Genomic DNA, 27,773 nt, shown 5'->3' on the forward strand with positions numbered 1-27,773 from the left:
GGAGGAACTTAGATGTTGAGCGCAGTGTATGGGGAGGTTCATGTCGGGAGAGGCGTTCCGTCAGGTATTGTGGTCCCAAGCCATGTAGGGCTTTATAGGTTAAAACCAGCACCTTGAATTGGGCTCGGAAACGTATAGACAGCCAATGCAAGCGGGCCAGAATTGATGTTGTGCTCAAAGTATTTGAAGAATGGAACTCACTACCACAAGATGTAGTGATGGCCACCCATTTGGATGGCTTTAAAAAGGGGTTGGATAAATTCCTGGAGGAGAAGGCGATCCATGGCTACTAGCCCTGAAGGTTGTGTACTACCTCCAGTATCCAAGGCAGTAAGCCTGTGCGCACCAGTAGCTGGGGAACATGGGTGGGAGGGTGCTGTTGCACCATGTCCTGCTTGTGGGACCTGAGGCAGTAAGCCTGTGTGCACCAGTTGCTGGGGAACATGGGCGGGAGGGTGCTGTGACACCATGTCCTGCTGGTGGGTCCTGAGGCAGTAAGCCTGTGTGCACCAGTAGCTGGGGAACATGGGCGGGAGGGTGCTGTGACACCATGTCCTGCTTGTGGGACCCGAGGCAGTAAGCCTGTGCACACCAGTAGCTGGGGAACATGGGCGGGAGGGTGCTCTTGCACCATGTCCTGCTGGTGGGTCCTGAGGCAGTAAGCCTGTGCGCACCAGTAGCTGGGGAACATGGGCGGGAGGGTGCTGTGGCACCATGTCCTGCTTGTGGGTCCCTGGCCGATGGCTGTTTGACCACTGTGAGACCAGAGTGCTGGAGTAGATGCACCCTGGGCCTGATCCATCCTCAGGGCTCTTGGTACGTTCTTAAAGGAAGAGTAAAAAAAGCCAAAGGCCAGGGTAGAACCAAGCAATCTTCCAAAACAAATATTTGCAAAAGTTTATTTACAGTGCCAAGGAGCCACCTACGCGTTTCGAACGCAAACTGCGCTCTTATTTATTTATCTATTACATTTTTATACCGCCCAATAGCCGAAGCTCTCTGGGCCGTTCACAAAAATTAAAACCACAGTAAAACACCCAACAGGTTAAAACACAATTTCGAAATACAGTATAAAAAGCGCAACCAGGATAAAACCACACAGCAAAGTTGATATAAGATTAAAATACAGAGTTAAAACAGTAAAATTTAAATTTAAGTTAAAATTAAGTGTTAAAATACAGAGTGAATAAAAAGGTCTTCAGCATGCGACGAAAGCAGTACAGTGTAGGCGCCAGGCGGACCTCTCTGGGGAGCTCGTTCCACAACCGGGGTGCCACAGCGGAGAAAGCCTTCCTCCTAGTAGCCACCTGCCTCACTTCCTTTGGCAGGGGCTCACGGAGAAGGGCCCCTGTAGATGATCTTAAGGTCTGGGTAGGTACATATGGGAGGAGGCGTTCCTTCAAATAACCTGGCCCGAAACTGTTTAGGGCTTTAAATGTCAATACCAGCACTTTGAATCGGGCCCGGACCTGGACTGGCAGCCAATGAAGCTGGAAAAGGACTGGCGTGATGTGATCTCGCCAGCCAGTCCCTGTTAATAACCTTGCTGCCCTATTTTGTACCAGCTGAAGCTTCCAGACCGTTTTCAAAGGCAGCCCCACGTATAACGCATTGCAGTAATCCAAGTGAGAGGTTATCAGAGCATGGATAACTGTAGCTAGGCTATCTCTGTCCAGATAAGGGCGCAGCTGGTATATCAACCTAAGCTGATAAAAGGTGCTCTTTGCCACTGAGTTCACCTGTGCCTCAAGTGACAGTTCTGGATCGAAGAGCACCCCCAAACTACGGACCTGATCCTTTAGGGAGAGTGCAACCCCGTCCAGGACAGGGCAAACATCACCTCGCCGGACAGATGAACCACCCGCTAACAGTACCTCCGTCTTGTCTGGATTGAGTCTCAGTTTGTTAGCCCTCATCCAGTCCATTACCGTGCCCAGGCACTGGTTCAGAACAGTCACTGCCTCACTTGGGTTTGATGAAAAGGAAAGGTAGAGCTGGGTATCATCCGCATATTGATGACACCTCAGTCCACATCTCCGGATAACCTCCCCCAGCGGCTTCATGTATATGTTAAACAGCATAGGGGATAAGATAGAGCCCTGCGGAACCCCATGGCTTAGGAGCCACGGCACAGAGCAATAATCCCCCAGCACCACCTTCTGGAATCGGCCATCCAAGTAGGAGCGGAACCACTGCAACACAGTACCTCCCACTCCCAGCTCAGACAACCTATCCAGAAGGACACCATGGTCGATGGTATCGAAGGCCGCTGAGAGGTCCAGGAGAACCAACAGGGTCGCACTCCCCCTGTCTCTCTCCCGACAGAGGTCATCCCACAGGGCCACCAAGGCAGTTTCCGTTCCAAAACCAGGCCTGAAACCCGATTGAAATGGATCTAGATAATCCGTTTCATCCAAGAGCGCCTGGAGTTGTCCTGCAACCACCCGCTCAAGCACCTCTTCCTCAGGGCTGCTATCTAAAAAACAGAGAAGTCCTTTGTATCATAATATTTACAATTAGAGGCATTTTAAGGTAAGTTTCTGTACCTTAAAAAATATATCTAATATCTGATTAAAAAAACTTTTAAAGGCCTTATGTATAACCCAGACATACAAATTGCAATCAAAAAGGTGCAATGCATCATCATTCAGCTAATTAGAGTATATCTTGCATATATTCTCCTCCTGCCAATGCATCTCCCAGGCGGCGCCCCCCGCCCCGCCGCGCACCGCTTTGCCCTCTCCGGGTCTTGCTCCTGAGTAGACCCGCCCGGGGTGCGGTGACGTCGAGGCCCCGCCCCCACGGGACGCGGAGGCGTGGCCCCGCCCCCGGCTCCTCCCCCCGAGGGGGCCTGTTCTTGCGCGGGGCAGGCGAGCGGGCGGCCCGGAGCTGCTGGCTGCCAGGGCGGAGGATCGGCGACGGAGCCCCGCGGGGAGCCATGGAGCTGCGGCGGACGGTGAGCGGAGCGGCCCCTGCCCGGTGCCCCCACCCGCCTCGGCAAGGGCATTACGGTAGAGGCGCGGCTCTTCGGAGCGCTACGGTAGCGCCCCTCCCTCCTTTTAGGGTCTGCCTTGGAGGGAAGGAGGGCGAAGGGGCTGCTTCTTCCTCCTCCTCCTCCTCCTCCCCAACCTGGCGCCCCCCAGATGGGTTGGGATGCAACACCTGTTGCAGCCCAACCCATCTGGGGTGGGGGGCGCCAGGTTGGGGGTGGGGAAGGGTTGCTCCAGGACCGCAGTGCCCCCCCCCTTCCACTGATCTCCAGGTCAGAGCTTTAGCGGATTCTCCCAAGCACATCAGGGCAGCCCCCCCTCCCCAAATATTGTATCTTTGATTAGTTATTATATTTCTAATCCGCCCCATAACCCATGCCCCCAACAGTTGAAAGGCTGCAGAAGAGCCCCCGCTTTGCATGCACAAGGTTCGGTCCCCGGCAGCATCTCCAGGTGGGGCTGGAAAAAGTCCTTCCTGAGACCCTGCAGAGACGTTGCTGCTGCTGCTGCTGCCGGTCAGTGTGCACAATACTGGGCTAGATGGACCCAGGTGGCCTGACTCCGGATAAGACAGCTTCCCATGTCCCTCATGGTTGGGAACCTAAGATGCAATGCGAATATTTAAAAGAGGAGAATGCCACACAGCATGGGGTGACATGCCATGCACTATAAAAGAAGACAGAACCACTGCTCTGGGGGTCCGGATGGTGCTGGGGTGGGTGGGCTGCCCATTTCCTGGACCAGTAGAGAGCCGCACTTCTGCCTCGTGCTTTCCGGCAGCCCGGCCTACGCCGTTCTTCCAATGCAAGCGGTGCCACAGCTTCCCTAATCATCAGGACTATGTGGCCTGGAAGGTTGATTGGAGTGGGTGGGTGATGATGTATTTACTTATTCATTTATTTATTGCAATTCAATACTGCCCCTAAGCCGAAGCTCTCTGTGTGGTCCACGAAAGTTAAAACCGTCAAATACAATTCAGAGCATAAAACAAACAACAGAATGAGATTGTCCCACAGAGGAGGGCCAGGATCTCTTCTTGATCCTCGCAGAGTGCAGGACACGGAATAACGGGCTCAAGTTACAGGAAGCCAGATTCCGGCTGGACATCAGGAAAAACTTCCTGACTGTTAGAGCAGTACGACAATGGAACCAGTTACCTAGGGAGGTTGTGGGCTCTCCCACACCAGAGTCCTTCAAGAGGCAGCTGGACAACCACCTGTCAGGGATGCTTTAGGGTGGATTCCTGCCTTGAGCAGGGGGTTGGACTCGATGGCCTTGTAGGCCCCTTCCAACTCTGCTATTCTATGATTCTATGATTCTATGATAAAAACATAATATAAAAATACAGTATAAAAGCACAACCAGCGTAAAACTGAGCAGCAGCAGCACATTTATTGCTTTTATTCAAACCCCCCCCCCCCCGGTCTTTTCCCCTCTTGCAAGGAACCCAAGGTGGGTCACGTGATCTTCCCAATCTCCATTTTGATCCTCACAACACCCCTGTGAGGTAGGTTGGGCTGAGAGCCCATGATTGTCACCCAGTGAGTTCCGTGGCCGAGGAGAGGGCGACGTGACTCCCCCGCTCCGGCATGTGCAAAGAGCGTGTCTGTTTTGGTGGAGTTCTGCCCATAGAATTGAACTCCAGCTGTTGCTTGTGAAACGCCCTCCGGAGCTGAGGGCAACTTGACTGGGTCTTGTCAAGAACAGACTGTCTGTAATTTGAGGCCCACAAGAATGTCTTTGAAAGATCAACATTAGGTAACTGTGATCTCTTTAACTTGGTCAAAGCAAGGCGGGTTTATTGATCAGCTGGGAAGGGACTGTGCGGTTGGTTCTAGCTGCAAGCCCGGGAAATGTTTTGGTGGTGGTGTTTTCCCCCAGAGGCCCAGCTGGGGCCTGTCCAGGCCAGGTGACGGATTGCCAGCTGTGGTTTCGCCTAACCTTGAGACGCTCCAAACATGGCGAGAAATGAGATCCCTCTCCCTGGACAGCCCGTTCGCTCGGATGCTGGGAATTGTAGTCAAACCCAGCTGGAGAGCACCAGGTTGGGGAAGGCTGTTCTAAGGGCAAGGCGGGCCGGGCTTTTCATTTTGTTGTTGTTGTTATTATTATTATTATTATATTTATTGGTATCCCGCCTTTTGCCCAATGCTGGGCCTCAAGGCGGCCTTACAAAGTTTAAAATATTCATGGGGGGAGGGGGAGGGAAACAAAACCATAAACAATTAAAAAATACACAACAAAATTATAAGACATTAACATAGATGGAGGGCCGGATTATTCTGCAAAGGCCTGCTTGAACAAAAAAGTTTTTGCCTGCTTCCGAAAGCCCATCAAGGAGGAAGCCAGCCTAGAGAGTTCCAGAGCACCGGAGCAGCCACCGAGAAGGCCCTCTCCCATGTTGCCACCAAGCGCGCCTGTGAAGCTGGTGGGACTGAAAGAAGGGCTTCTCCAGAAGATCTCAAAGCACGGGCAGGCTCATAAGGGAGAAGACGGTCTTTCACATAACCTGGACCCGAACCATATAGAGCTTATTTCGTTCCGTTTATTCCTTTTATACGTCACCCCAGTCATCAAAGCTCTCTGGGTGGTTCACAGTGAATTAAACCCTAACAAATGCAAGATGATATACTATAATATAGAACCATTAACATATGAAAATTTGAAAACCGTTTTAAGCGATCGACAATAACAAAATCCCAGGGCCTGTTCAAAAGCCCCATCCTATGCTGTTCAAAGGCGTAGGAATAAAGGTAAACATTGATCTGGGGCTGAGAGGGTGACAGTGTTGTTGTCAGTTGGACCTCGCTGGGGAGACCATTCCACAATTGGGGCCACCGCTGAGAAGGCCCTCTTCCTTGTTGCCATCCTCCAAGCCTCCCTTGGTAGAGGCACTCAGAGAAGGACCTCGGATGTTGATCACAGTGTACGGGAACGTTCACGTCAGGAGAGGGGCTCCATCAGATATTGCAACCCGTAGCCATGCTTTTCCAGAAAAGTGCTATCATAACAACATCAGAAGAGCCCTGAGGCTGGTTCAGCCCAAGGGTCCGTCTACTCCAGCCTTCCTCAACCTGGGGCGCTCCAGATGTGTTGGACTGCATCTCCCAGAATGCCCCAGCCTGGCTGGGGCATTCTGGGAGTTGTAGTCTAACACATCTGGAGCGCCCCAGGTTGAGGAAGGCTGGTCTAGTCCAACATTCTGTTCACGCAGCTGTCGACCAGGGAAGCACAAGAAGGACCATGGTGCAACAGCACCCTCCTGTCCATGTTCCCCAGCAACTGTTGCATACAGGCTTACTGCCTCTGCTACTGGAGAGAGCACATAGCCATCAAGGCTGGTAGCCATGGATAGTCTTCTCCTCCAGGAATTTATCCAACCCCCTTTTAAAGACATCCAAATGGGTGGCCATCACTACATCTTGTGGTAGTTATTATTATTATTATTATTATTATTTATTTATATAGCACCATCAATGTACATGGTGCTGTACAGAGTAAAACAGTAAATAGCAAGACTCTGCCGCATAGGCTTACAATCTAATAAAATCATAGTAAAACAATAAGGAGGGGAAGAGAATGCCAACAGGTACAGGGAAGGGTAAGCAGGCACAGGGTAGGGAAAAACTAACAGTAGAAAGTAACAGTAGAAGTATGCACAACATCAAGTTTTAAAAGCTTTAGGAAAAAGAAAAGTTTTTAGTTGAGCTTTAAAAGCTGTGGTTGAACTTGTAGTTCTCAAATGTTCTGGAAGAGCGTTCCAGGTGTAAGGGGCAGCAGACGAAAATGGACGAAGCCGAGCAAGGGAAGTAGAGGCCCTTGGGCAGGCGAGAAACATGGCATCAGAGGAGCGAAGAGCACGAGCGGGGCAATAGTGTGAGATGAGAGAGGAGAGATAGGAAGGAGCTAGACCGTGAAAAGCTTTGAAGGTTAACAGGAGAAGTTTATATTGGATTCTGAAGTGAATTGGAAGCCAATGAAGAGATTTCAGAAGCGGAGTAACATGGTCGGAGCGGCGTGCTAAGAAGATGATCTTTGCGGCAGAGTGGTGAACAGAAACCAACGGGCTGATGTGAGAAGAAGGAAGGCCAGAGAGAAGAAGGTTGCAGTAGTCCAACCGTGAAATAACCAGTGCATGAACAAGCGTCTTGGCAGAAGAGACAGACAAAAATGATCGAATCCTGGCAATATTATACAGGAAAAATCGACAAGATTTAGCTACTGCCTCAATATGAGGAATAAAGGAGAGCGAGGAGTCGAAGATAAAGCCAAGGCTACGAGCTTCCTTGACCGGAGTAAGCGTAACATCATTGACAGTAAGAGAGAATGAGAGATGAGGAGAAGGTTTAGGAGGAAAAACAAGCAATTCAGTCTTTGCCATGTTAAGCTTCAAGCGACGATGAAGCAGCCAAGCTGAGATATCTGAAAGACATGCCGAGATACGATCGTGAACATCCGGAGAAAGTTCCGGAGATGACAGATATAGTTGTGTATCATCGGCGTACAGATGATATTGGAGACCATGAGATTGAATAAGCTTGCCCAAGGGCAACATGTATAAGGAAAACAACAACGGGCCAAGCACCGAGCCTTGCGGAACCCCTACTGAAAGGGGAAAGGAGGAAGACGAGCTGCCATTAGTCAACACGCTGAAAGAGCGACCCGCTAGATAGGAGGCAAACCAGTTATAGACAGAGCCACAAAATCCAAGGTCATGAAGGGAATCTAAGAGAAGATCATGATCAACCGTGTCAAAGGCTGCAGTTAGATCAAGGAGAATAAGAACGGAATAATGGCCTTTAGACTTGGCAGTAAGGAGATCATTGGTGATCTTAGTAAGGGCTGTTTCGGTGGAATGCAGAGGACGGAATCCAGATTGAAATGGATCCAAAGCAGAGTTACTAGAAAGAAAGTCAAGACAGCGAGAGTAGACCGCACGCTCCAGGATCTTTGAAACAAACGGCAACAAAGAGACAGGTCGGTAGTTAGACAGAGATAGCCTATCAAGAGTAGGTTTCTTGAGAATGGGAGAGACTGTAGCATGTTTAAAAGCAGAAGGAAATGAACCAGAGGACAGAGAAAGATTAATAATATGTAGCAAGGAAGGGAGGATAGCAGGAATAAGATTAATAAAGACGCGAGAAGGAATCGGATCACGAGAACAAGTGGAAGGCTTCGAAGAGCGCAGTATTGTAGACAGTTCATCCGCAGAGACCGAAGGAAACGCAGAGAAATTTGCAGGAGGAGCTGACAGATGAGGAACAGGAACTGGAAGAGGAGCAGAGCTGGCCAGATCAGAGCGGATAGTTTGGATTTTAGCATTGAAAAAAGAGGCAAAGTTGTTAGCAGACAGAGAGGCGGGGAGAGATGGCGGATTAGGCTTCAGAAGAGAATTGAAGGACGCAAAGAGCCGCTGAGGATGCCTAGCATTTGACTGGATCAGCGTTGAGTAGTACTGCTGTTTGGCCAGTGAGATGGCAGAAGAGAAAGAGGAAAGTACAAATTTGTAATGGACAAAGTCTGCCCGGTCCCTGGTCTTACGCCAAAGGCGTTCAGCTGCCCGGGAACAAGAGCGAAGGTAGCGGAGGGAAGAGGTGAGCCACGGTTGGGGTTGAGAAGGGCGAACTATCCGAGTTGTAGATATTTAACTATGTGCTGTGTGAAGAAGTCCTTCCTTTTATCTGTCCTGAATCTCCCACCAGAGGCTGCAATGCCTGGGACTTGTTCCATGTCATCGTGCTGGACGTCTGGCTTGAAACACTCGCCCTCGTCCTTGCGGAGGTCAGCAGCTGCCTTCTTCCCGTGTGTGGGGGGCAGGCTCTCTGGCCTCCCGTGCTCTTCCTAAAGCGGAGCCGTTGAGGGTCTTTGCGGGACTTTCCCGTGGCCTGCAACGCCAACCTTTTAACTGGGGATGCTGGGCGTGAACCGGGCGCCTTCCGCGGGCAAAGCGAGGACTCTACCACAGAGCCACGGCCCTTCCCCCAGTTTGGGCCTTTTGAGAGTAGCTTCTTGCATTTGTGGCTATGGAACAATGTCCTGTTGCCCTATTATTTATTTATTTATTACACTTATATACCGCCCCCATAGCCAGAGCTCTCTGGGCAGTTTACAGAAATTCTAAAATTGAGATAAATGCAAGTATACAAAATTTGAAATTTTAAAACACAGAACATACACACACAAAGCATTAAAAACTGTTTAAAAACTAAACATGTGGGTAATTGAGATGTGCCGCTATATGCCTGGGCAAAGAGGAAAGTCTTAACCTGGCGCTGGAAAGATAGCAGCGTTGGCACCAGTCGAGCCTCATCAGGGAGATCGTTCCATAGTCTGGGGGCCACCACCGAAAAGGCCCTGTCCCTCGTTGCCACACTCCAAGCCTCTCTCGGAGTAGGCACCCGGAGGAGGACCGTAGATGTTGAACATAGCTATTGAGAGCCAAGAGGACGCTTGAACCCGCGGCCGCCTTCTGTGCTTCCTCCATGGTTTGCACTGAAGGCTTTTGTGCGCACATGCGCTGCGTGGCGCGTCTTTTCTCAGGCCTGCAAGGGCCACGGAGGCCTTGGGAAGCCAGTGTCCCACGAGCTGCAGTGGCCTTTGGAGTGGCTGCTTTGTGCAGGGGCGAAGAGGAAGACGCCTCCGGCGTGACTCTCAGCCCTTCTGACGAGGGACTCCCTCTCTCTTCACCTCTCTCCCCCCCCCCCCCCAATCTGCAATAGGAGGAAATAATTGTGGCGTCTCTTTCTGGGCTGTCGGCAGCATGATTGAGGCCAACCTTTGAACACCTGTGCAAGGGTGAGATCGTTGGTGACGAAGACTACAATCTGCGTCTTCCCCTTCCGCCTGTGCCTTGGGCCGTGCCCGGCCTCTTTGCTTTCTTCCTTTTGGGCACCTCACACACGAGAAATATTATTTAGGGGAAGCCGAGCGGGCCTTCGCCGGCTAGCCCGGCCTTTCCCTTGGCCCACTCCGTTCCCCTCGAGCCGTCCGGCAGATGTCCTCCGTGATAAACGGCCCGGCGGCCTTGGCGGTCTCCTCCGTGCTGGGAACAGAGGATCAAGGCCTCTCCCAGCCTGACCACTTCATCCTTCTCCTGCCAGCTGTTCTTGGGAGGTCCCGGCTGGCGGTTAGGCGGAAGAATCCCCGCCTTCTCCGTGGCCGAGGTGCGATCCCCGCCGGGGGCGGCTGTGCCCTGGAGACCGATGCCAGGCCTGCCCCCTCATAGAATCATAGAATAGCAGAGTTGGAAGGGGCCCACAAGGCCATCGAGCCCAACCCCCTGCTCAATGCAGGAATCCACCCTAAAGCATCCCTGACAGAGGGTTGTCCAGCTGCCTCTTGAAGGCCTCTAGTGTGGGAGAGCCCACAGCCTCCCTAAGTAACTGATTCCATTGTCGTACTGCTCTAACAGTCAGGACGTTTTTCCTGATGTCCAGCCGGAATCTGGCTTCCTGTCACTTGAGCCTGTTATTCCGTGTCCTGCACTCTGGGAGGATCGAGAAGAGATCCTGGCCCTCCTCTGTGTGACAACCTTTTAAGTCTTTGAAGAGTGCTCTCATGTCTCCCCTCCATCTGCTCTTCTCCAGGCTAAACATGCCCAGTTCTTTCAGTCTCTCTTCATAGGGCTTTGTTTCCAGACCCCTGATCAGCCTGGTTGCCCTCCTCTGAACATGCTCCAGCTTGTCTGCGTCCTCCTTCGGCCTTGATTCCCCCACCCCCCCAACACACACATCCCTTGCTTTGGAAGTGATGGGGACACCACCACCACCCAGGGGTGCTTGCCCCTTTTCGCCACACCTCTTCTCTCTGTTCCCTTATTTATTTATTTATTTATTTATTACATTTCTATACCGCCCAATTGCCGGAGCTCTCTCAAAGCTGCTTCACTCAAAGCTGCTTTGAAGCGGAGAAAGACATTTGTGAACGACACTGGATGGGAGCTGTGGTGCACAGCCCCTATGGCCTGGGGGTGGGCGTGGGGGCAAGAGACACATGTGATTCCAGCTCCACAGGTAGACATGGCCATGTACCCACATGCGCGCATCTCAGCCATCCTGATACAGACGGCTCTTTCCTCGCTGGTAGCAACAGCGCAGGAAGACCCATCAGAATGGGGATTGCGGGCGGGGGAGGGCTTCCTCTCCACCCCTTCTCCACACAATCCTGGTACGTGATCCTGCTGCCTCCATCAAGGAAAGAGCCGCCTGTTTCAGGACAGCTGTTGGGTCGGGGGACTTGCCGATGGAGGCAGGGTGGTCGAGGCACCCAGGAGAGGCCCACGAGGGACGGGTTGTGCATCCCTGCTCTAGGGCGTGGAGACCAGTGGGGCGGGGAGAAATGAGGGCTTTGGCTTTGGCTGCCCTCCTCACGCGTGCCCTGGGTCAACCTGTTTTTGTAAAATAATTTCCGCGCTGCCTTTAAGGGAACCACCTCGAGATATTTACACGAACTCAGGCCATGTCTTGAGAGCTAGTGGCGAGCAAAGAAGAGGGGGGACCCCGTGGACTCAGCTTATTACATTTCTGACATCCCCAAAGACGTTGGGGAAGCCCGGCTCTTGTGGCAGTGAGTTCCGTATGCTGGTTACGCCTTGGCAGGCCTCTCCCTGCTCCGGCAGCCGGCTCCTGCGCCTGTGAGTTCCTCTGGTTGTCAGCCCTCACTCTGCGCTGCCTTTTCTCCCCAGGTCCAGCTCTGCCGCTTCCACTGGCTTCTGTTGCAGCGTCAAAAGAGGCCTCCGCTGCTCTCTCCCTCCCACTGTCGGCAACGCTCCGCCGCGCAGACGTCCAGGTATTTATTTTATTTATTTATTTATTGCATTTCTATACGGCCCAATAGCCGGAGCTCTCTGGGCAGTTCACAAAGTTACTTTAGGGATTTGATCGGATCTTTCGGTACAGAGGGGCAGCTGTGCAAATCTACTCCCAAGTAGTCCCATTGGCCTCAATGGAGTCTTACCTGTGGCATCCGGTCTGCAGCTGATTTGACGAGCTGAGATGGGCATGGAAGAATCGGAGCCTGTCCTTTTCCTGACGCTGTTGAAGTGGCTTCCTTGCGCCCATATTTGAAGAGTGCTATCCTGTCTCCCCTTAATCTTCTCTTCTCCAGGCTAAACAGGCCCAGTTCTTTCAGTCTCTCTTCATAGGGCTTTGTTTCCAGACCCCTGATCATCCTGGTTGCCCTCCTCTGAACAAGCTCCAGCTTGTCTGCATGAGCGTGTTCAGAGGAGGGCAACCAGGATATTTATTCTGTGTGTTTTTATTATTGGTTGCATTTATATAGGGTGACCCTATGGAAAGGAGGACAGGGCTCCTGTGTCTTTAATAGTTGCATAGGAAAGACATTTTCAACAGGTGTCATTTGTATGCATGCAGCACCTGGGGAAATTCCCTCTTTAGGCTCTGGTTCTAGCGTAGGGTGACCATTTTATTTTATTTTATTTATTTATTTAAAACATTTATATCCCGCCCTGTATCATTAAGATCTCAGAGCAGAGTACAGATAAAAACATACAGTATAAAACAATAAATATGCACAGTTAAAAACAAATTAAACCATGATCCAAGTTAAAACAATCTCGTCCCCCTGCCCTTCTGTACTCTGCCGCTATGGAGCCGGCCTGCTTCCTTTTGAGGCTGATGCCTGGAGAGGATCCGGGTGCGAGGGAGGCAGGGCTGTGACTCCCCGGAGGGGCCTGGGGTGGGGTGGGGGGCAGTGTCGCACCGGCTCCTCCCGATTCACGCCCTCCTCCCCCTCCAGCTCTCGTGGCCGGTGGGGCCTGCTGAAGACGGCTTTCTTGGGATCAGTGCTGGGGCTGCCCCTGGCCACGGGGGTCTACTACAGCCTGGCAGAGAAGCAGGAACGGCGGAGAATGAGGCTGCTGGTCGAGGGCACCGGGCGCTTCCTCAGGTAGACTGCACTGTTCCCTCGGCTCCTGGGGGGTGGGAGGGAGGGAGGGGGGAGTCCTCCCCCTTTGCTCCTGTTTCTGTGACCCTCGGCATGAGGTGCTCCTTGAGCTGCGGAGATCCCGAAAGAGGAGGCGGCTGGGCTGGCTGGAGAAGCCTCCCCCAAGCAGGGATGCAATCCCATCATGCACCCCCCCACACAGCCAGCCAGCATGATGGGAGCTGCAGTCCATCCCATCCCGAGGGCGTCAGGGTTCTCACGCATTTATTTATTTCTATTAATATTTCTATACCGCTCAGTCTAATTAAATCCCTAAGCGGCTTACAGGTGACAATATTAAAAACCGCAGCTTGAAATACGCCCTTGAAAACCCTATCCGTGGCAATAGCTATAGAAGCCACGCACAAAGGGCTGTCCGTGGCTACTAGCACTGATGGCTCTGTGCCGCCTGCGGCTTCAGCGGCAGCGCGTGTCCCTGCTTGTGGGATTTCCGTGGGCAGCTGGCGTGAACAGACTGCTGGACTGGGTGGAGCCTTCGCCTGATCCAGCCTCTGGGCTGCTCTTCAGTCCTTAAACACAGCAAAATGGAGCAGTAGCAGGATTCGTTACCACTGGTCACAAGCCCGATGGATGATTAACTATGACTGATTTCCAGCCAGAGGCAGGGGGGAGTTTGCTTGGGAACGGGGCATTGGAAGCGGTCGGGCGCAGACTCAGGCCACAGAACATCTGAGCTGCAGGTGGTCTGCTCCAGCCTTCCCCAGTATGGAGCCTTCCAGATGTTTTGGCCTACAACTCCCATCTTCCCACAAATGGCCCTCCTGGCTGGGGATCATAGAATCATAGAATAGCAGAGTTGGAAGGGGCCTACAAGGCCATCGAGTCCAACCCCCGTCTCAATGCAGGAATCCACCCTAAAGCATCCCTGACAGGTGGTTGTCCAGCTGCCTCTTGAAGGCCTCGAGGGTGGGAGAGCCCACAACCTCCCTAGGTAACTGGTTCCATTGTTGTACTGCTCTAACAGTCAGGAAGTTTTTCCTGATGTCCAGCTGGAATCTGGCTTCCTGTAACTTCAGCCCATTATTCCGTGTCCTGCACTCTGGGAGGATCAAGAAGAGATCCTGGCCCTCCTCTGTGGGACAACCTTTTCAGTATTTGAAGAGTGCTCTTATGTCTCCCCTCCATCTTCTCTTCTCCAGGCTAAAAATGCCCAGTTCTTTCAGTCTCTCTTCATAGGGCTTTGTTTCCAGACCCCTGATCATCCTGGTTGCTTTCCTAGATGTAGAACTTGGAAATAGAAACCAAAGGCACAGTTACAAGATGGGGGATACTTGGCTCAGCAATACTACAAACGAGAAGGATCTTGGAATTGTTGTAGATCACAAGCTGAATATGAGCCAACAGTGCAATATGGCTGCAAGAAAGGCCAATGCTATTTTGGACTGCATTAATAGAAGTATAGCGTCCAAATCACGTGAGGTACTGGTTCCCCTCTGTTCGGCCCTGGTTAGGCCTCATCTAGAGTATTGCGTCCAGTTCTGGGCTCCACAATTCAAGAAGGACGCAGACAAGCTGATGGGAGTTGTGTTCCAACGATACCTGGTACGCACCACCTTGTGGAAGGCGGGTCTGTTCCACCAGACCCGCCGAGCGGCGGTCCTGGCCCCAGGTCCCAAAGGCCATTCAGCAGTAAGGCAAATGCACTCTGCTTATGTGCAGGGGCACTCTTCAAGCCCTGGTGGTGCAGTAGACATTGCCTTCTGGCCGCAGGGAGAAGGGCCTTGTCCATACCTGGGCAGACGTCCCAGGGTGGCAACGCGCGCATGCGCTCAGGAGCGAAGGGGTGGGTGATGATGACGACGTGGCGCTCCCTTTCCTCTTCCTCAGCCATCCCTGCCTTGTCCGCTTTCTCAAAGGTCGCTGCAGCTGGGATTCCAGATCTCCTTGGATTACTGGTGGACGCACCACGTCTCGCTGTGGGGCCTGGATGAGGTACGGCACCTGCCGTTTTTGTCCGGAGCGCCGAGCCTCTGCCAGCCAGGCAGGGATTCCTGGACAGTGAGAAGCCACCTTTGGACAAGAGAGGGGGGAGGCTCGATTCCACAGACACCCCTCCCCCGGGGGGGGTTTCTCTCTTGCCTACATAATGCAAGGGAATGGTGCAGGGAGGGAGGGGAGGGGACATCGAGGCACTCATGAGACCAGGATTCCCAGGGATGCAGGCGAGCATTGCAACTTTGCAGGGCGCCCACGTCCAGGAATAGGCTGGAACGCCTCCCCGTGGGGCCCAAGGTGGCTGCCGGGAGATTCAGAGAGGGGAATAGGAGGCTTACAGACGTGAGTTTTGGCTTCCCGTGGGGCAGGCCTGGGCCATCTAGAGACCGGTGGGGGACTCGTGCCGGGGAAGGCGATTGGGGGCTCGGCCTGCAGCAAAGCCTCCAAGTGCCAGTAGTAGTGCTCGGCAGCGGCAGCTCGCTCCTGCCGTGGGAGCTGCCACTTGAAGCTGCTTCAGGTGCCTCTCTTTTTCTGGGGGGAGGAGGCCCGGCAGGCCAAATTTGGCCGGGATCCCCGCATCCTTGGAGCGGAGGCCTCCGCCGGGCAGGCGCTGACGGCCTGCTCCTCGCCCTCTCTTCCCTGTCGTCAGAACAGCCCAGAGTACACGGCGGCCCTGTCAGGCTGCCACCAGCGGTCGGCCGACAGCATCGTGTTCGGCGCCATCCAGAACGGGGGGCTGTACATCAAGCTGGGCCAAGGGCTGTGTGCCTTCAACCACCTCCTCCCGCCCGAGTATGTGAACACCCTGCGCGTCCTGGAGGATAGAGCACTGAAGCGCGGATACACAGAGGTGAAAGCTGGGGGTGGGGAGGAGGGACGACAGGCAGAGATATCTCGGCTGCTCAGGTGGTGGGAAATGTGACTGGGGCAGGAGGAGAAGGCAGGTGGCCTTTCTGGTTGGCTCAATTCCATTGCCAAACGTGACACAGAGCAGTCTCTCCCAACCTCGGGATGGTCCCAATGTATTGGGCTAAAAACCCCAGAATCCCCCAGCCAGCTGGCTGGGGGATTCTGGGGTTTTTAGCCCAATACATTGGGACCATCCCGAGGTTGGGAGAGGCTGCCAGAGAGACCTTCTCCACATCAGTGTGTTGTTGATGGTTTAGTAATTGGTGTCAGCAGTGGGATCATTGCTATCTTTGGGGTTGTTATGCCTGGAACGCTCTTCCAGAACATTTGAGAACTACAAGTTCAACCGCAGCTTTTAAAGCTCAACTAAAAACTTTTCTTTTTCCTAAAGCTTTTAAAACTTGATGTTGTGCAGACTTCTACTGTTACTTTCTACTGTTAGTTTTACCCTACCCTGTACCTGTTTGCATTCTCTTCCCCTCCTTATTATTTTACTATGATTTTATTAGATTGTAAGCCTATGCGGCAGGGTCTTGCTATTTACTGTTTTACTCTGTACAGCACCATGTACATTGATGGTGCTATATAAATTAATAATAATAATAATAATAATAATAATAATAATAATTGTTGTTTTCTGAGGCTCGAGGCAAGAACGCTCCCCAGTCGAACAATCGCTGGCCAGTTTCAGGGGTTTTCTAGCGTTCTAACTTGCTTCCTCTTCACGCCTTATTGGAGGCCGCTCCGAATTCTGCTGATTCCGGTATTTGCAGATACAGAACTTCGTATTAAAACCACATAGGAATCACTGCATGGCAAGGAGGTTCTCCAGCATTTATAAGTTTTTAACTGTTCCAGCTCTTTGTTCAATATTGGGTAACTTCCTTGTTATCGAGTGTTTCCTATGTGATTCTAATTTCGTTACCTTTTTGGAAATTCTAGAACCAGCTAGAAGTCTGATCTAGATATATGAAGATCCGGAAATAAACTGGAAAAATCCAGAAAAAACACGGGGTTTTCCATTCCCCCCCCCCCCCAAAGCCTTTTCCCGGTTTTTTTCCCGAAAAATTGGGGAAAAAATGAAGAAAAAATGGATGATGAAATGTTTTATTTTAGCACGATGAATAAAATGTTTAAGACAAGGTGTTCAGATATTTACTTCTCCAAATGATTTCTAAAAACTATATGCAGTATCAGATTATTACAATTTCTGTGCACTGAGGACAAGGGAGTCCTAGGTTGCAAACTGAGACTACAACTCTGAAATGCAAGAGCAAGATGTATTTTGGCCTCTAGGGGGCAGCACTGCCACTGAAGCAGAGACTGAAACTGATTGTGATACCGTATTTCTTCGATTGTAAGGTACACACTAATTTCAGTACCACCAACAGAAAAGCAAAACACCTAAGATACACCCGTGATTCTAAGACGCACCCCATTTTTAGAGATGTTTATATGGGGACGAAAGTGCGTCTTAGAATCGAAGAAATAGGGTAGCTGAGAAAATGAGTCTGATTCATTGAATCTTATTTATTTATTTATCACATTTTTATACCGCCCAATAGCCGAAGCTCTCTGGGTGGTTCACATCTTGGTCTCTTGCCCCTTTTTCTCATTTTTTTTTATGGTCATAGGTGCTTTATGTCTGTTTCACACTGTGGAGAACTAGCAGAGACATAAATAATTTTCTTTGTTCTGGTTTTTTAAAAAAATTGTTCCTCTTAAACTGGCAAAACCAAAGAGCGTTCAGGAGCTTGTAGCTCCATTTCTTACCAAAAAAAAAAAGTAAAAAATTAAAAAAGTAAATTGTTTGAACATACTATACTAAATGCGATAATTTTATGCCAAGCCAACTTGGACATAATTACATTTTATGTTCCTAACGTCAGAGTGATTTTCAATCTGTAAAAAGTGCTAATATTGCATTTATTTCAATTTTATTTGAAATAAATGCAGTTTATTTTTTTCCAAAAAATTCCATTCCCTTTCCCCCACAAAAAACCAGAAAGCCCCTCACAAAATTCCACATCTCTGGTCTGATCGTTGGCTCCTGTGTGAATAGAGTGCTGAACTAGATGGACCCTTGGTCTGATCCAGCATTAGGGCTCTTCTCACGTTCTTATGCATTTAGTTCCCTATTCCGTTAAGTGTGTGTGTGTGACTTCTGTGTGTCTTACACAAAATTCAGAAGGCCTGTGCATATTTGCTGTTTCGATTGCAGCAATATCACTGCTCAGCCCTTCAACAGAAAATTCTCTGATTTTATAAAACAAAAGCAACTGGTGAATATGCCAGAGATTTTTAAAAATATTAACCTTTTATTTTGCTCTATATAGTTTTTTTTAATCTTAGGCTTTCTTTGGCCTCTTTTTGTATCTGCAATAATGCACCATTGAATTAGCATATTTATAATTTAATATTCCAAAACTGGCATTGACTTTCATCTGCCTTCGCCCTCCATTGGGAAAGGCTTAAAACTACTGCAGCATGATATTTTAGGAGTCCTTTGGAAAACCAATCTCCACCCCCACATTTTTGCTGCAAAATACTAAACATGTCATTTTGGGGGTTTATTATCGATTCAAACATGTCTGGGCTTTCCTTCTGGAATGGTTATGTTTTTCCTTCTGGAATAAGAGTCTAGGCGAGATCTTTAGCCTTGTAACCAAAATCAAAAGTGACCCCAAATGTCTAGAAGGAAGGAAATTATGGGGTTTTAGTTAGGTGTTTCACTTGTGAGTGTTCCTGTGTTGAAAGTGCGGAATGCCTTTGTGGGTGGGTGCAGTCAATGAGCCCATGGTATTTGGGGCTGAATATTTTGGATATACGTGTTTAAAAACATGCAGTTCCGTGTTATCGGTGTTCCCTAGAGGAAGGCGTTCATCTCCGGAAACGCCGGGTGGGCTGGTGCAAAAAGGAACGCGCACAGCTGTGATTTCGTGTCTCTCTTACCTTTCAACTACTTGATTGCCCTGGGAAGTTGCAACCCTCGTTCTGCCTCTTCAAGAGAGCTTCCGTTTAACCCGCTCCTTCTGTTTCTTCCTTGGTTTATTATTAATTAAGAGTTGCTGTTGTGTTTCAGCAAACCTTGAGAACCCTCTTAGAGAAAATCTCACTCGGTTAATTCCCTCATCTTTCCAACTTCCATTCGATTTATTTCTCCTCGCCTTGGCCAGTAGGTCTTTCTACCCTGCTGACCCTAAGGAAAAGAGAGCTCACGTTTTAGCAGGAAGGCGCCCAAACTTCTCGGGCAGCTGCCATCCATCTCCTCTCCTCTCCTCTCCCTTGCTAAGCAGCTGTTCTTGAACCATCCCGCGCCGCACCAGGGGTTCACTGGCTCTCCTCTGCCCCCTCCACGGGGCCTGTCTTGCTCCAGGTGGACGACCTCTTCCTAGAAGATTTCAGTGCCAGGGCTGACCAGCTCTTCCTGGAGTTTGACTACCAGCCCATTGCTGCTGCCAGCTTAGCCCAGGTGCACCGGGCCCGGCTTCACGATGGCACCCCTGTGGCCGTGAAGGTTTGTGTGGGTGTGGGTGTGTTGTTGAAGTGCTGCATTCTCCAACCTCGAGGTGGCACCAGCCTGCGGAATCCCAGGTGGTCCTAGGATGCAGTGGGGTCTTTCCCTGCCCTTCCCTCCGAGGAAGGCCCAGATTCTCATGGAACGCTTCTTCTCCGCCCCACTTTACAGGTCCAGTACATTGACTTGAGGGACCGGTTTGACGGGGACATCCGTACACTGGAGTTGCTGCTGCAGATTGTAGAACTGATGCATCCCAGCTTTGGTTTCAGCTGGGTCTTGAAGGTAACAGTGGTGGGAATAGAATCATAGAATAGCAGAGCTGGAAGGGGCCTACAAGGCCATTGAGTCCAACCCCCTGCTCAGTGCAGGAATCCACCCTAAAGCATCCCTGACAGATGCTGCCTCTTGAAGGCCTCTAGTGTGGGAGAGCCCACCACCTCCCTAGTTCATCGGTTTCATTGTCGTACTGCTCTAACAGTCAGGAAGTTTTTCCTGATGTCCAGCTGGGTGTCTGACTCACGCTGCCCCAATGGTGCGCAGTTTCACGGGCACGGCTGAAGCCTTGCCACGCTGCAGCGTGAGTGTGGGTGTGGCCAAGCTGAGGCCACCTCCCACTAGGCACGTTCACGGCCGCCCTTCTCTTCGCTCCCCTCCAACGGCCGTCTGCTCTCTCCAGGACCTGAAGGGGACGCTGGCCCAGGAACTTGACTTCGAGAACGAGGGGCGCAATTCGGAGCGCTGCGCCCAGGAACTCAAGCACCTCAACTTCGTCACGGTTCCTCGTGTGCATTGGGGCAAGAGCAGCAAGGTGCATCTGGGCGGGGCAGCGACTGCTGAACCATGGGGCTGTCCTGGGGCGGTCGGGTAAAGAATTGGAGGTGGGACAGAGTAGCAGGGAGGGGTGGGGAACATAACCACTTCCAGCCCAAGTAGGTTGAATTTGGGTGGGTTTTTTTTTGGGGGGGGGGGCGGTATGAATTCTTATTGGCTTACTCCAAATAATTCTCCCCGCACCCAAGAAAGAAGCGGGTGAGGGGGAGCCCTATTCACATCAATTCTCAAGCGAAGGCAACTGTAATTTGGATGTGAACTGCATGCATGTTCAAAACGGCAGCTGTTCTTTGTGGATCGCTTCCCTTCCCCCTCCTTTGGGGTTTCAGGGGGAACTCTGAAACGCCAGGCGGCCCTGAGCAGATCCGTCCCGATATTTAGGTTATTATTATTATTTATTTATATAGCACCATCAATGTACATGGTGCTGTACAGAGTAAAACAGTAAATAGCAAGGCCCTGCCGCATAGGCTTACAATCTAATAAAGTCATAGTAAAACAATAAGGAGTGGAAGAGAATGCCAACAGGCACAGGGTAGGGTAAGCAGGCACAGGGTAGGGTAAAACTAACAGTATAAAGTCCGCACAACATCAAGTTTTAAAAGCTTTAGGAAAAAGAAAAGTTTTTAGTTGAGCTTTAAAAGCTGCGATTGAACTTGTAGTTCTCAAATGTTCTGGAAGAGCGTTCCAGGCGTAAGGGGTAGCAGAAGAAAATGGACGAAGCCGAGCAAGGAAAGTAGAGGCCCTTGGGCAGGCGAGAAACATGGGAAGGTGGAAGTAGAACCGTCTTGAGGCCACTTTCCCTCCGCCACCCTCTCGGCTCTTGCGCTCCCGGGATAAAGGAGAGCCACAGGCGCACGTGTGCAGCTCCGTAGGGCTCACCTTCCTTAACGTTCCCTCTCCTTTCTGCCTCCTGCAAGCGGGTCCTGACAGCCGATTTCTACGAAGGCTGCAAAATAAACGATGTGGCCGGGATCCGGAGGCAAGGCCTGGAGCCCAAGGATGTGAGTGCTCAGGCGGCTTGCGGGGGTGGGGGTGTGTGAGTGGGCAGGGGGGGGGGTTAGCCAGAGCTCTGCGCACTTCCTGGGAGGGGGGAAATGATGGAGAACGGTGGAGGCCGCTCCTGCACTCTCTTGAGCTGCTGTGTGTCTCACTGGGCCTTCATCCTTCATGCTCCGCCCCAGAGGCAGCTGCCTTTTGGCTCTCCTGCAGTGCCTTAAGGCAGGCTTCTCCCACCTCAGTCCCCCCACCTCCCCGGAAGTGTTGCACTACAGTTTCCATCTTCCCCCAGCCAGCAAGCACTGCCTTAAAGGTTGGCTGGATTTTAAATTCTGCCTTGTGGGGTGGGTATGATGGAGCGAGTCCCCGACTTCCTCTTAATGTTGAGGGACGGGATGTGTCCGTGGAGGTTCTGGCTCTTCCCCCGTCTGTCTGTCCGTCCTCGGGCAGTAGCCATTCTGCCTGCGTACCTGTCTCCACCTGCAGGCGGCCCACAAGTTAATTCGGACGTTTGCCGAGCAGATCTTTCTCACGGGATTCATCCACGCCGACCCGCACCCGGGGAATGGTACGAAAAGCCACCAGGACTGGGGACGCGGACGATGAACTCCCTTGTCTGGACTTGCGGCTGGGTGCTGAACTGAATTTAGATCCCTCAGCTCTCTGACCTGGAGGCCACTGCCTGCTCTGCACACACACACACACCCCTGCTGCTTAAGGCAGCTATCAGCCCTCGGTGCTGTGCGCACCATAGAGGAAATAGGGGTGTGTGGCGATGGGCAGCCCCTGCGAGAAGGCATGGGGGGTGGATTTGCAGGGTTCCTGCCCTTTGCCTCGTGTGGCGCAGAGCGGTAAAGCAGCAGTTTCTGCAGCTGACACTCTCCCCACGGCCTGAGTTCGATCCCAGCGGAAGCAGCCGGTTCGGGTCGACTCAGCCTTCCATCCTCCTGAGGTTGATAAAAAGAGTACCCAGCTAGCTGGGGGAAAGGTAATCACGGCCGGGGAAGGCAACAGCAAACCACCCCGCTGTAAGGCCTGCCAAGAAAACGTCAGCGAAAGCTGGCGACCCTCCAAGAGTCAGTCATGACTCAGTGCTTGCACGAGAGGTTCCTTTCCTTTCCTTTCCTTTCCTTCCTGCCCTTTGCAGGGTGGAGCAAAAAAGCCGCCCCATCTGCAGCTGGGAAGCCACAAGGCTCTTTTCCCTTTGCGAACTGAAGATCAGCCATGATTACGACCTCCTTTTTATTTTAGCGTGCTCCCCGCCTTTCTGCCAGACAGGAGCCCACGAGGCTCTTCACTGCCTGTTTCTCTCTCCCCTCCCCCCCCCCCCCGGTCTCTTGCAGTGCTGGTGCAAAAGGGCCTGGATGGGAAGGTTCAGCTCGTCCTCCTTGATCACGGCCTCTACGATTTCCTCCACGAGACGTAAGAACAGGGCCGATGTGGTTGCCTTCCACGGGAGGGGGGGGGCAGGGAAGGGGGGGCCCCTCTTGACTCACCATGAGTCTCTGCCCAAACGCCACCTCCTCACCCCCCCACACACACACATCTGATGGTTCTTGTGCCCCCATCCCACCCCCAGGGAAAGAGAAGCGCTGTGTAAGCTGTGGCGAGCGATCATCTTGCGCGACGACGCAACCATGCAGGTGTGCTCCAAGCAGCTTGGCGTGAAAGGTGAGGGGGTTCGGGTTGGGGGCTGGGGCGCAGCTTCAGTGGCGGCACTGGAGTGGGGCGATCTGAGCTTCTCCCCGGAGATGCCCGGCAGAAGCCAAATCCCTCCCAGGTGGGGGGTGATGATGGATAGGACTGGCTCTTGCAGGCTGGACTTTGCAGGAGAAGTGTGTGTGTGTGTGTGTGTGTGTGTTGTGTCCACGCTCTTGCTTGTCAGTTCTCCTGCTTGTGTGGGATTGTGGCCTGCTGCCACCTTCCTCGCTGCCCACCAGAGTTCCCAGACGGCTGCTTCCCTCAAAGGAAGCATTTCAGAGGCCTCGGCCTGCCTGGGCAAAGTGTCAGCCCCGGAAGGAGCAGCACTTTAAGAAACTGTTTAAAAGAGCCCAGGCCACGTCGCAGCTCTTCCGAATCATCATTGCAGCGATCCATTAATGATGGGAGTTGCAGTCCAAAGCGTCTGGAGGGCACCCAGGTGGCGAAAGCCTACTCTCAGATAAGCCAGGATTAAAAAATGATTTTGGGAAAAGATGATTTTTTTTGGGGGGGGGGGAATCTGCTGTACAAGATGCTGTTGGTTCTGAAGACGATAATTTTAACCAAAGCACAGTAAGGACATCAGGAGGCCAGATCCCTGATGCCGGATCAGACCGAGGGTCCATGGAGTCCAGCACTCTGTTTATACTTGGCCAAACAGCTGTTAACCAGGAACCCATCAGTGCAACAGGACCCACATTATACGTGTTTTTCCCGCCGTGTAGGCTGGCAGTGTCTGGCCTAAAGCTGCCTGCTGAGTTCACATCAGAGGCAAGATTTGAACCAGTGCCTTCCTGGGCCCCCGGTGGCAGCCCCTTCTGCTCTGACGCTGCACTGGTGGTGGGCCTTTGTCCCTAAGCTGCCGCCCTTCTCCCCAGCCCAAGATTACTTCCTGTTTTGTGAGATGCTGCTGCAGCGGCCGATCGACATGGCCGGGCTGACGCTGTCCAACGTGATGACGCGGGAGGAGACGGCTTACATGCAAGACATGGCCAAGAACCGCTTCGACCACATCATGCAAGTGCTGAAGGACCTCCCCCGTTCCATGCTGCTCGTCTTCCGCAACATCAACACCGTCCGGGGCATCAACGTGGCCTTGGGCACCCCGGTGGACCGCTACTACATCATGGCCAAAAGGTGGGCAGGGCACCGGGGAGGTCCAGAAAGAGTGGGCCACTCCCTGGCCGATGCTGATCCACCAAGCAGCTGCTTAGGAGGCTTGCTCAGGGAGGCGGGTGCGTCGCAAGCTGTGGCTGAGCTCACTCACTTGAGCTACCTGTTCTCTGTAGCACACTGTCACTGGGTCCAGACACAACTGTGGTTTAAATAGTTGATGGTCGTTTATTTAACCCACTGTGGGTTATTATGTTGTGTTTGAGGTTTTTTTAACCAATGGTTATTTGGCCAAAATAACCCACGCTGTGTAGAGTAGGCTATTGGAACCACCATTGGTTGTCACGTTGTGTGGAGGGCACTGTTGGTTATTTCGTCAGCTGCAGTCTCAAAGCAAGAGTGCTTAGAGGGGGGACTGCCCGTCTAGACCAGCCGGCAGGAGGACGGAGGGTCAGTGAGTCAACTCAGCATGGGCTAGCAGTCAACTCAACGCTGACCCTAATCCACACCACGTTTGATTATTAGCATGTGTGGGGAGCACCCCCTGATAAACAACTGTCAACCCCCACCGTTGACCGTGGTGTTGTCTGAACGCAGCTTGTGTGATCTAGACTGCAGCGTCTTCAGTGCAGGCTAAGAGTCCTGTTCTTTGGACGAGGCCTGGAGCTGACAGCTGCCTGCTTTCTTCTACACCTGCGCCTCTTGGTGCTGGCTCCAATTTGCCCAAGCCAGCTTCCGATAGCAAAGGCCGTGTTGTGTATTTCCTCCTGCTCCTTGCATCAAGGGCAAATACTGGTTGGGGAGAAGATAAAGTATACTTCCTACTAGGTTAAGAACGCATTTGAAACACGGAGTTTCCCAGTCGTTTTGCACTCTGTCCTCATTGCAAAATAGTGTGACTGGGAGGGAGGCTCTTTGCCAGGATGGAAAGAGCAGAAAGGGGCCGGCGTTACACATTGCCTCGGCCACGAGCCACGGAACTGCGCTGCACCACGCAGCCCTTGGCGTGGGGGGGTTGCTCTGCCGTGGGGACCGTGAGGGCGCATGCAGGGAGCGTCAGTGCCTGCCGTTGAAGCCCGATCAGTGGAGACCATGGGAATTTTCCAGATGACACCAAATTGGGTGGGAGAGCTAATACCCTGGAAGACAGAAACAAACTTCAAAGGGATCTTGATAGGCTGGAGTGCTGGGCTGAAAACAACAGAATGAAATTGAATAGGGATAAATGCCAAGTTCTACATTTAGGAAATAGAAACCAAAGGCATAGTTACAAGATGGGGGATACTTGGCTCAGCAATACTACAAACGAGAAGGATCTTGGAATTGTTTTAGATCACAAGCTGAATAGGAGCCAACAGTGCGATATGGCTGCAAGAAAGGCAAATGCTATTTTGGGCTGCATTAAGAGAAGTATAGCTTCCAAATTGCATGAGGTACTGGTTCCTCTCTATTCGGCTCTGGTTAGGCCTCATCTAGAGTATTGCGTCCAGTTCTGGGCTCCACACTTCAAGAAGGACGCAGACAAGCTGGAGCGTGTTCAGAGGAGGGCAACCAGGATGATCAGGGGTCTGGAAACAAAGCCCTATGAAGAGAGACTGAAAGAACTGGGCGTGTTTAGCCTGGAGAAGAGAAGATGGAGGGGAGACATGATAGCACTCTTCAAATACTTAAAAGGTTGTCACACAGAGGAGGGCCAGGATCTCTTCTCGATCCTCCCAGAGTGCAGGACACGGAATAACGGGCTCAAGTTAAAGGAAGCCAGATTCCAGCTGGACATCAGGAAAAACTTCCTGACTATTAGAACAGTGTGACAATGGAATCATTTACCGAGGGAGGTTGTGGGCTCTCCCACACTAGAGGCCTTCAAGAGGCAGCTGGACAACCACCTGTCAGGGATGCTTTAGGGTGGATTCCTGCATTGAGCAGGGGGTTGGACTCGATGGCCTTGTAGGCCCCTTCCAGCTCTGCTATTCTATGATTCTATGAATCCGGCCTTGACAGGGCTATTGCCCAACACGGAACACTTTGTGACATCGTTGGGTGCCCTGCCTGCCGAGAGAGGCAAGCCGCTCCCGATGGGAGGATTCTCTCTGCAACTGGTCTGGCCTGGATGTCCCCCCCTCCCTTTCCCCGTCAGCACTCAGGCTCGGCTTTCTTGTCTTTACAGCGCTGTGAGATGCTGGAGCCATATGGTCAGCCGGAAATCTGGTGGCATCAGCAACATCTTCCTCTTCCGTTGGATCCGTGCGGTCTGGAATGGCTTTGTATTTGAGCTTGCGCTCAGGTAAGAGGATGGTTGGGGGTGGGGGTGGGGAGTTTTCTCACCTGTGTTGTAACCTCACAGACACAGGTTGGACATTGCGCTGGGCCTCTTGCTGACCGTCCGTCTGTTCTTTTTGTGTCTTTCCCTGTCCGCTCCAGGGTCCAGGTAGCCTCCATGAAGCTAACTACCTCTTTTCTACGCTTGCTGCTTTATGCTGGTTTCCTACAAGCCAGTGAGGAACAGAAGCAGATCTACGATTACCTGCAGGCATAAGCCCTGGTCCCGGTGGAGCGACCTGGAGCCAGCAGGATCAGAGCTTTGCAGGGCGAGTGGCGGAACCCAGGCCCAGCCGGACTCAAAAGTACTGTGTGGTCTTCATTTCCCTGAACTGGGGAAGAGCCTTCCTTTTTTGTATGAATAAAAGTCCGAGCGGGTACATCATCAGTGGAAGAGTCTGCTAGCAGCGGGGCTGCCTGTGTTCGACATGCCCAGAAAAGGGCATCTTAGAAGCTGAGCCAATGATCGCCACCTACTCCTGCTTCGTTGTTGTTGTTATTATTATTATTAGAAAAAGATTTACAAAGAGCCTCCCTACGTTATTTAAAATGCAGTAAAAAAAAGAGGAAAAATATTGCATCCCCCGAAGAATAATTCCCAAAGGCCTTCCTGCCCTCGTTCCATACCAGTGAGGAAGACAGGAGCGAATGCTGCTTCCATTGATCTAAGAAAAATAACTGCATTATTATCAGGAAACCCTTCTCAGCAGGAGAAGGGTGTCCTGATATGGGCGAATCCTCCTCATCTCTCTACAGCCAGGACCGTGTAAGAGAGGAATTTCAGCCTTGCTGTGGGTAGAGGTAACCCCCTTGCTCCCAATTCCACTCCTGTCTGTTCTGCAGTGGTGAGGATTTTGGGGGGGGACACGTGGCGCCTTCCCATTGGCTCTTCTGACATATGCCCCAGCCCTGAGGTCCCCAATCAGGATTCCTGTTCCCTGAAGAAGTAGAAATGACAACCGCAGTGCCCTCAGGGCAAGGATCCGGCCAGGCCAGCCTCCTGCTCCCCTGTGGCCGGCCAGAGGCCTCCAGCAAGCCCAACCTTTGCATCGCTTTTGGCTAATCGGCCTGGAAGGCTCCTGCACCCCTCTTTAAAAAAAATATGCGGCTTCCTAATTCCCTTGATAAGGAGCCTAATTGCAGAGACAGGTTGAACGTTCCTCGTTCCTGTTGAGTCAGCGATGTCAGTTGTTTAAGGAACACGGGTCCAGGTTCAAGGTGCTTCTTAATTCGTAAGGTGCCTATACCTCAGGTTCGACAGCTTTTCAGTGCCATAACTTACTGTACCTTATAACTGTCATTTTGGGCATCCAGACATGTTTTTGTTGTAACCGGAGCCTGCCCTTCTGTCCGTTATTATAACACTGTCTTCTACTGCTGCCTCCCTGGTCTTTTTCCAGTCTTGGAACATCCGCAACGATTTGGCAATCAACATGGCTCTCAATACCAGGTTCCTTCAGGGCCTTGTATTGCCGCTCCCAGTGATTCTGTGA

The 27,773-nt window shown here is 51.8% G+C and overlaps 1 protein-coding gene across 3 annotated transcripts; it reads left to right on the forward strand.

The window, feature by feature from the left end:
* Positions 1 to 2,876: 2,876 nt before the first annotated feature.
* On the forward strand, positions 2,877 to 27,654 carry ADCK5 (aarF domain containing kinase 5). 3 transcript variants are annotated; one of them, XM_063131221.1, is made up of 15 exons: positions 2,877 to 2,956; positions 11,674 to 11,777; positions 12,747 to 12,896; positions 14,810 to 14,885; positions 15,538 to 15,738; positions 19,174 to 19,314; positions 19,486 to 19,599; positions 19,994 to 20,125; positions 21,069 to 21,152; positions 21,634 to 21,715; positions 22,491 to 22,569; positions 22,727 to 22,818; positions 23,727 to 23,985; positions 26,129 to 26,245; positions 26,383 to 27,654. In XM_063131221.1, the coding sequence occupies exons 1-15, from the start codon at positions 2,939 to 2,941 to the stop codon at positions 26,495 to 26,497; spliced, it is 1,764 nt and encodes a 587-aa protein (XP_062987291.1). In that variant the 5' UTR covers positions 2,877 to 2,938; the 3' UTR covers positions 26,498 to 27,654. The 3 variants fall into 3 exon arrangements, with proteins under 3 accessions (XP_062987291.1, XP_062987292.1, XP_062987293.1); XM_063131222.1 differs by lacking the exon at positions 15,538 to 15,738; XM_063131223.1 differs by lacking the exons at positions 2,877 to 2,956; positions 11,674 to 11,777; positions 12,747 to 12,896 and having other exon boundaries at positions 14,814 to 14,885; positions 15,543 to 15,738.
* The last annotated feature ends 119 nt before the right edge of the window (positions 27,655 to 27,773 follow it).

Source organism: Elgaria multicarinata, chromosome 7 (assembly GCF_023053635.1).
Source record: "Elgaria multicarinata webbii isolate HBS135686 ecotype San Diego chromosome 7, rElgMul1.1.pri, whole genome shotgun sequence".
Lineage (NCBI taxonomy): Eukaryota > Metazoa > Chordata > Lepidosauria > Squamata > Anguidae > Elgaria > Elgaria multicarinata.